The sequence below is a fragment of the Cornus florida genome, unplaced genomic scaffold (assembly GCF_030987335.1).
Source record: "Cornus florida cultivar Cherokee Brave unplaced genomic scaffold, ASM3098733v1 CherokeeBrave_3.0.0_Hap2_Chr01, whole genome shotgun sequence".
Taxonomy (NCBI): Eukaryota; Viridiplantae; Streptophyta; class Magnoliopsida; order Cornales; family Cornaceae; genus Cornus; species Cornus florida.
In genome coordinates, this window is record NW_026775571.1 from 100,989,549 (window position 1) to 100,998,306 (window position 8,758).

Sequence of the window (8,758 nt, forward strand, 5' to 3'; positions counted from 1 at the left end):
TAGATATATAGATATTACAATAAATTATTTGAATAAATTTCTCTTGTCTTTCTCGAAGTTTTTGAATATCCCAGATAGAACTCCTCTACATTTTATAATTTCAGTTAGCTCCCTTAAAATTGTGATTTATGTAACAAAATTTTTCTTACCTAACTCTTTTCGGCCTTTTAATACTTGGCAACAAACATTTTATGCTCAAAATAGGAAAAGAATTACTGACAAATGAGGTAAGTGAAATTATAAAATGTAAAGAGGTCTATATGAAATATTAATAAATCTCAAGAGAAGTATGTGAAATTTACCCTTATGATTTTTACACTTATAATGAAATTTTAAATATTAAATCTGATTAATTAAAAAGTAATTTCATGATTGTAAATTATTATAAAGTATTTATGAAGTGAAAAATTTATAAAAATATGGGTGGATGGACGTGTCACATCTTTGATAACAATTATCCATCCCCCCTCCCTGCTCCCTCTCTCTCTCTCTCTCTCTCTCTCTGTCTCTCTCTCTAGTTAGATGAAGAAAAGCAAATAGTAGTTACTATTATTTAACTTATAAAAATCGATAAATTATAAATTACATCATTTAAGAAAAGGGAGCGGAGAGGAGGGTTTGAGCTTGAGTGTGGGTAAAAAGTGTATGTGTTTCTTGTAAAAATATAAAAAAATACAATATCAAAATCATGTTAACAAAATGGTGAATTCAGAATTTTTCACTCTTCTTTTCTCTTTGGCATGTTAACAAAATGGTGAATCCAGAATTTGGGAAATTTAGGAATTGTCAATGGAGTGGGTTAATGTTTAGATGGACTAATATTAATTATAATTTACTTTTTAAAACTGGGACTAAATTTGACAATACTAATAAAAAAAATAATAAAACATAAAAATAAAAATTGATGGGCTTGAGCCCACCAAAACCCACCCCAGATCCACCCTTGTCCAAAATGATACCATGTTGGACATCCACTCCCTCTTTCTGTCTCTCCTTTTCTCTCTCTCTCTCTTCCACTTCCTCCTCTCCTTTATACCAAACAATGTAAAGAACATTCATCTCTCCTTAAAATATAATTTTAAAGTATAGAAAAATTTAAAATTTAAGTTTTCATTTTAAGTTTTCCGTTTGTTCCGACGTAAAAAATATTTTTTTATTTTCTGGTATTTGGTTGTAGTAAAATATTTACAAAGAAAAAAAAAATTAAATTTAACAAAAATAATTTATCTATAAATTTTCAACAAATTATTTTACATGTCTCGCTTTATAGACTCGACTTCAATTCCATAAATTTTTACCGAACATCGATAAAGGAAAAATAAAAAAATATTTTACCACCTAAGTATTGAAAACTCTTCATTTTGTTTAATTTTTTAAATTTAAAATCATGAGCTAATAAAAAAGACAATCGATCAAACAAAACGGCGAATCTCTGTGTGCACAATTGATCAGCTCCCACCTACCCCTCCATACCACCACGCGCCTTGTAGCGATTAATGCGAACATATGACCTCATCAACTACGACAATGCCATAAATCAGCGTCAACTAATGGCACATCGGTAATTTTCGAAATATTTCATCCCTTTTCAAAACATTGGATTGAGTTGGAATCGTTTGACTTCGCTAAATCCTCTCTCCCTCTCCCTCTCCGCCTATATACAAACACGGGCCAACTGGCCCAACTCACTTACACGAGGATACCATCTCTCTCTCTCTAGAAGGAAAAAAAAAACAAATTCAGCAGTGGAGGGAATAGTTGTCAATGGCGAATCTGAACGGAGCAGTGGCCGATCCGAAGTCCACATTTCTGGGAGTCTACTCTGTCCTCAAATCGGAGCTCCTTAACGACCCTGCTTTCGAGTTCACCGACGATTCTCGTCAATGGGTCGAGCGAGTAAGTCAACATTATCAATATTGTTCAATCTATCGCATTTGGATATTGCATGCTTATCTTAATTTAGTTCTCTGTTCTTGTTATATCAGATACAATGGCATATTGATATTATTTTAAGTATTGATTTCTTCATATGTATAGTGATAAGTTAAGCTTGGAATGGTGCTTTTCTTGCAATATACTATGTGACTCTGTGTTTTTTTTATATGCAGCAATTGTAAAGTGTGAATTGTAGATCGTGTAACTGATTTTGATTTCATGTGGTAGTAGTGTAAAAATAAATTTAATTTTAATGAGAATGCAAAAACTTGCGCAATTAATTGTTTTATTGTGTCATTTGGTCTGATTGCTGAAAAGATCTTGGTAAGAAAAGAATGTGAAATAAAATTTTGAATCTTTTACTATTTAAATTTTCCAACTGTGGATATCAAGATCTCCTTAGCTCAACACAACTGTTAGGTTTATCTATTTTTTGAGTTTCTTAAATTGTTCTGGTGATTAAACAACAGATAGTGTTAAAACGAAAAATTAATTCTGCTCTCACGCCTTCTGTTTTTTCTTGGCAACCAAACAGAGTGGTATTAGAAAATGTGAAAATCCTCCTTTTATAACAGCGTGTGTAATCTATTTACTGCTTGGAGTTCCAACTGTAGGAAATTGTTAAAGAGAAGCTAGTTTCATTCTCATCCTATTACAAATAACGAAAACCAATTTCTGGGTATGCCTTAATTAGCACATCTTTTAGTGTGTTTCTCCATCGGAGCTCCTTTTGTATGGTAGACTTCCCACATTTGCGAGTTAAGTTGCATTTATTTAGTCGTCATTGTTTCAACTAAATGCCTATGAGTTGCAACAACCATATTCAGAACCCTCAATTCCTTATAAAATTTACACTTTAGAAGCTCCTAGACCAAGATTTCCTTCCTGAATCCAGATTCTTTTTAATGACAAGTTATGAAGATAAAAACTTCATGCAAACAAGAGGGAATTATCACAGAAATGAGGCACTTCAACATATGCTATGGCACAATTGAGCTTTATGCGGTACATCACCTCTAAAATCGATTTCACCCCATAGACTTGCAGTGGTCTATAACCATTAGGAGATACAAATTATGTTCTTATCACTAGTTAGTACACGCGGGATTCACTTTTATTTTATGTTTTCTTCTTATTTTTAACAATTAGATATCAGTTTGTATTGAAACAAAATTTTTGTATATATGTTTAGCATGTGTATGTGCTCAAGTGCGTGCATGCTGTATTCCAATAAAAATATGCAGCTTTTCTTCAGTTTCCTTGACCTTGATTTTTGGTTTATTTTATCCACAGATGCTGGACTACAACGTGCCTGGAGGTAGGAAATGGGCATTTATATCATTTGTGTATTATTTAATTGTGTTGTAACTTTCCTTTTTAACATCTAACGGATTGTATTTACGCTTCTCTCATCAAGAGGGGTATTTAAAAAGAAGCATATCTTACTAAGATAGCACCGGAACAAATTTTGTTTTGCAGGGAAGCTAAATAGGGGGCTTTCTGTTATTGACAGCTACAAGTTACTAAAAGAAGGAAAGGAACTCACTGAAGAGGAAATCTTTCTTACAAGTGCTCTTGGCTGGTGTATTGAATGGGTATGGTGACAGACAAATTATTTGATTTTGGTTAAGATCAGCCTGAAGATCATTTATGAGCTGTTTTATGATTTGGTTATTACACCACATAAAAATCTGACAATTTCATTATGATAATCTTTTCAGCTTCAAGCATATTTTCTAGTTCTTGATGATATTATGGATGGTTCTCACACAAGACGAGGTCAACCTTGTTGGTACAAAGTTCCCAAGGTTTTTACTTAAACGATTATTAATTTTCAGTGTGTTATGCCATTACCTTTGCAATTACCACTGCAGATGAAACAAATATCTTGCTTGAACTGTATGTTGTAGGTTGGTATGATTGCAATAAATGATGGAGTTCTACTCCGTAACCACATACCCAGGATTCTCAAAAAGCACTTCAGAGAAAAGCCTTACTATGTTGATCTGCTGGATTTGTTCAATGAGGTGACTGACTTGCAAGGACTTAGCTCTGTTAATTTTCTTTTGGATGATATGCTAAAATTTAGTTTGTCATTTTTTGTAGGTTGAATTCCAAACAGCCTCAGGACAGATGATCGATTTGATTACTACGCTTGAAGGAGAAAAAGATCTGTCCAAATACACGTTGCCACTGTAAGAAAAATAGTAAAAAAAAATCTGGCTTAAGCAATTGATGATGAGCTAACTTATGAGCCAAGTTAAGGAATGAGCTAACTTAACAACGTAATATAAATGGTTAACCTTGGCAGTTCATCAGGTGTCTACTAATCTACTGTGTCCTGGAATACAGGACAACCGAATTCTGCATCGATCATGAAAATAAATCACCTTGCCTGTTAACATTGATACAAGTTTACTATTCTGCAACACAGATGCCAATTTTAGTGTGGTATCGCCAAGTCTTTTGTGGACATTTTAGATTAGGTTACTGGCAAGACATGGAAAAATCTGTCTTGCAGAACACACTGTGTTTTTTTTTTAAATGCATTTACTTGAGTGCTGGACTTGTTGGCAGTATGTATGGCATGGGTCCAAGGAGGTTAAAAAATTAGTTGGATTTAAGGCAGTTTTGAATGGGTCATTTGCATGACAATATCCATTGATATCCATAATGGACGAAAATGATTCCCTTTTACTTTGACATTTAGTGGTAGATCTAGAATGTCAACTACTGTTAGACTGGTTGCAGTATTTTGTTTCTTCTTTTTATTGTCTGATTTGTCATCTCTTTTCTGTGTGATGTCTTGTTCTTTTTTAATATGTGAATATGTTGGAATTCTGATGCATTCCTCTTTGTCAAATTATTTGCAGTCATCATCGCATTGTTCAGTACAAGACGGCCTATTACTCATTTTACCTTCCAGTGAGTATGAAACCCTTATTTCAATTAAAGAATGCACTGCCTGAATCTGCTGTAGTATTTGCTCAAAAGTAATTATTATAAACCAGTAGTTCAGTGCAAGTCTACTTTTATATTTCTTCAAATCCATCAATTTCTTCAAAGCTTTTGAACAAGACTTCACCCTAACTTGGTTGTACTCCTACTTCTCATGCTATCCACATCATGAATGCCTTTTTCTGCCCAATTAATTCGCATATGTATGAAAATATTTGGTTGTTAACATTGGGAGGTTGTGGATCTTAATTGAGAGTTTATTCTTTATATTCCATTATTTACACAGGTTGCATGTGCATTGGTTATGGCGGGTGAGAATCTAGACAACCACATTGACGTAAAGAATGTTCTTGTTGAGATGGGGACATACTTTCAAATACAGGTGATTGTTTGTGTTATATACGGAAACCAAAACTTCTCATACAGTTCTTCTATTTTGTTATGGTATGGTTAGAATCTGGCACAGGTCAAGAGTAATAAATTTGTTGCACTGAAATTATGTTTGCTTCATTGCTGTTGGTATTACCCTTTTTCCAATCGAAGTGTAATAAGGATATACATCAAATTTGCATAAGTTTATTATGATTGCCTTAATTTATGAATTAGTTATATACCGTTCAAGCATAATTCACATTTTGGTGGATAATTAAAATATAACATTCAAGGGCATGTAGGATTGTTGTAATAAATCTCTTTTTCTCATAAGGTTTTCTTGTGACCATGTCGGTGATATGCTTTCTGCTACTTTTGTAGGATGATTATCTGGATTGTTTTGGTGAACCTGAAAAGATTGGTAAGGTGAGCTTCAGCATGATGGATAATTGATATATGACCATGCAGTATTCTTAAAAATCAATATTTTAGTTGCTATGAGTTCTTATTGAATCTTTTTCATTATCAGATTGGAACAGATATTGAAGATTTTAAGTGTTCTTGGTTGGTCGTGAAAGCATTGGAACGTTGTACTGAAGGACAGAAGAAATTGTTATATGTAATATGGCAATTCTTTCTTATTTTTGCGTCATTTTTCCAGTTGACATTTGGATTTGCTTATTGACTGTGTTTTCTTTTCAGGAGCACTATGGGAAATCAAATCCTGCTGATGTTACGAAAGTAAAGGCCCTCTACAATGAACTTGATCTTCAGGTCTGAACCTAATTTTGTATATGTATATATAGTGGAAAGATGATGATCGTAAAAACTCAGAAATCGAAGAACTTAAGGTAATCCATTACAAAATTTGGAGGATCTTAATGGGATGAGATCTTCATCTTGCACGGCACATGTTGCAAGATAATGCACAACACTTGTTCTGTCTCTTAAAGTTGAACTTTCAATTTGAACAATTAAAGAAAATGGGCCCTCATATCTTCAATCATAGAATCTGATGAAACCCTCAAAAGATTCTGAGATCAGGTCTTTGATGGAGGAAGAGTTCCCCACTAAATGCAGTCCAAATAAAGCACTGCCCCTAGTTGTTAGAATGTCTCTTTTATCTCAAATCAGCCCCTTCCCACTGTCTATATCATTCAAATCCCTAAAGGAAGTGTTTTTTTATGTTGATAATGAGAATTGAACCCGTGACCCTAACCGCCCCTCAGAATGCCAAGACATATGATGCCTTTGGCTGTCGTTGACATTGATCTTGTATGAATCTTGAAGTAATTCTGCTCTGGTTTTGCAACTCTTGGGTGGCAGCTCGCTGCTCTTGTGCATGTACAAGTTAATATCCATTTGATTATTTATTAGACCTTCACATGGACAACATTTACTGGAATATTGCCCAAGTGTTGGAATTGTCCAGCCATTACATTTTAAATTCATAAGATCTAAAATGGCCAGTCCATTATAGGGATTGCATAACATCGGATATCAGTCGTAATGGATAGAGAAGCCAAACCTTTCAAACAGAATGGCTGGACTCTAAAATGTGAAGCAGAATTGGTTCTTTACCTCCAGTGCTCGCTGTAGCTGTCAATATGAATTTTCTATTCCAGAAAGAAACTAGAATGTATCACTAATGTCAACTGACGAATAAGTCAATATAAATTGTAAATTTGTAATTTTTTCCTTTCTTTCACTAATTCATTTTGAAATCTCAATGTCACAGGGTGTATTTGCGGAGTATGAAAGCAAGAGTTACGAGAAACTGACAACCTCCATTGAAGCTCATCCAAGCAAAGCAGTGCAGGCAGTATTGAAGTCCTTCTTGAGTAAGATTTACAAAAGGCAGAAATAGATAAGCAGTTCCGACTTGAGAATGAAGAACGAAGCAGAGATGGTCGGATGGAATGAAGAAGTCCAGTACTCCCATCCTGATCTGTACTTGTATCCCACTATTGAAGGAAGAACAATGTTGTAATATTCTTAATCTATCTAGTGTATATTAGCTCCCTGGATTCCACAAAACAATCTTACATGATTGGATTCGGGTATCCGGAAAGCTTCTATATGAATAATAAGAATATTTGCTGAAATTCATGCCATCTGCTCTGAGCCTCCCCCATTATTGCATGATAGTAAAAACCCATGGCAAAGAATCAACATGCACAAGTGGTTTCACACCTTTCCTTTTCATTAATGGTGATGGACAAAGTGCATTATTGAGTCGAGTCTTGTGGAAATTAGTTGCAGCAGCCTGATATCGATGGAAAATACCTACATGGTGGATTGGAATTTATTCTTCTTTCACCCGAATCCTCGCCATTTGTTAGTCAGTGGGCTAGCAACATGTGCATGATTAGTCTTTGTTATAATTCAAACTGTGTTGCTCTCAACTGTTACACAACTTTTCACCAGCACACCAGGAACTCAGAAATGGAAAACACAATAATTGAGCAAATGTACCTTTTTCTTTTTCTTTTCCCCTGGAAAATTACAATTCTCCATCCAAAATTTGCAGCCCAAAACTGCACGTTAAGGGAAGAATTGAATGCAATTGGTGAAGAATTGAATGCAATTGATACCCACTACACTGATTATTCCTTCCTTCGGAATGGGATAAACATAATAAAAAAGGTGGTTTAAGAGTCAATCTTAAGTGATCTAAGATAGTTATTTTTTTTTTTGGAAAATATCTAAGATAGTTATTGCATAAGCGGTATATAAATGACACGGGAAAAAGTTTCAATTTTTATAAATAGGTCTGAAAAAATAAAAGAAAAAGAATAGAGAGTAAAACTCAACTTGAAAGAAGCTTCTAAAGCATTGCTAAAAGAGTACCGACTTTACCACTAGATATTTGATAAAGGTGGTATGAGTGGTATGAACTCATAAAAGGGGCATGTCATGCCTTTGTAATGTGAAGATGTGCCATAGTTTTAATTGGACGTCTAGAAGCACTGCAGAAGAGAATAAAAATCGTTAGAAGTCAAACATCTAAATCTTTTTATTTATTTACTTTTTATATTTTTTTATTCTTGTTTCAATAAAAAGATAATTCCAGTGCACAAGTTCATGACTCATAAGTCACGAGGAGCTTTAAATATCAATATCAACATCGTCTTCCCCACGTTATCATCAATATAATTTGATTGGAGTCAACCTTACTCCTCTCCATATCAGCTAACAAAACCAAGAAAAAAATAGTACTGTAATGCCCTTCTAGATCTCTTCCATAACTACAAAATTTAGAATTATTCACTACAGACAAAAAGTTGAGAGTTTTAAAAAAATATTAATAATTATCGAAAAAAAAATATGGGAGGAATTTAAATTATTTAAATGAGTATGCTTTTCCAACATGGTTCTAAAAATGAGAAACAGAAAAAATACTATATTTACATAACCCATACAAACTTGAGCCAATTTTCCACATGGACTTTGATTCAAGCATGACTTTAAAACCGTGCCGACCGTTTCTTCT

The 8,758-nt window shown here is 33.9% G+C and overlaps 1 protein-coding gene across 1 annotated transcript; it reads left to right on the top strand.

Annotated features, from left to right (window-relative positions):
* Positions 1-1,656: 1,656 nt before the first annotated feature.
* Positions 1,657-7,379, top strand: LOC132309412 (farnesyl pyrophosphate synthase 1). The gene is made up of 12 exons (XM_059807725.1): positions 1,657-1,896; positions 3,229-3,253; positions 3,415-3,530; positions 3,657-3,743; positions 3,846-3,962; positions 4,042-4,130; positions 4,809-4,860; positions 5,180-5,275; positions 5,647-5,691; positions 5,795-5,884; positions 5,968-6,039; positions 7,004-7,379. The coding sequence occupies exons 1-12, from the start codon at positions 1,765-1,767 to the stop codon at positions 7,130-7,132; spliced, it is 1,050 nt and encodes a 349-aa protein (XP_059663708.1). The 5' UTR covers positions 1,657-1,764; the 3' UTR covers positions 7,133-7,379.
* The last annotated feature ends 1,379 nt before the right edge of the window (positions 7,380-8,758 follow it).

Excerpts from the sequence above, each read along its gene's own strand:
- LOC132309412 (XM_059807725.1), top strand. The coding sequence starts at position 1,765 with ATGGCGAATCTGAACGGAGCAGTGGCCGATCCGAAGTCCACATTTCTG. Across the intron at positions 1,897-3,228 it reads CTCGTCAATGGGTCGAGCGA|ATGCTGGACTACAACGTGCC; the intron begins GTAAGTCAACAT and ends TTTTATCCACAG. Across the intron at positions 5,885-5,967 it reads GACAGAAGAAATTGTTATAT|GAGCACTATGGGAAATCAAA; the intron begins GTAATATGGCAA and ends TTTTCTTTTCAG.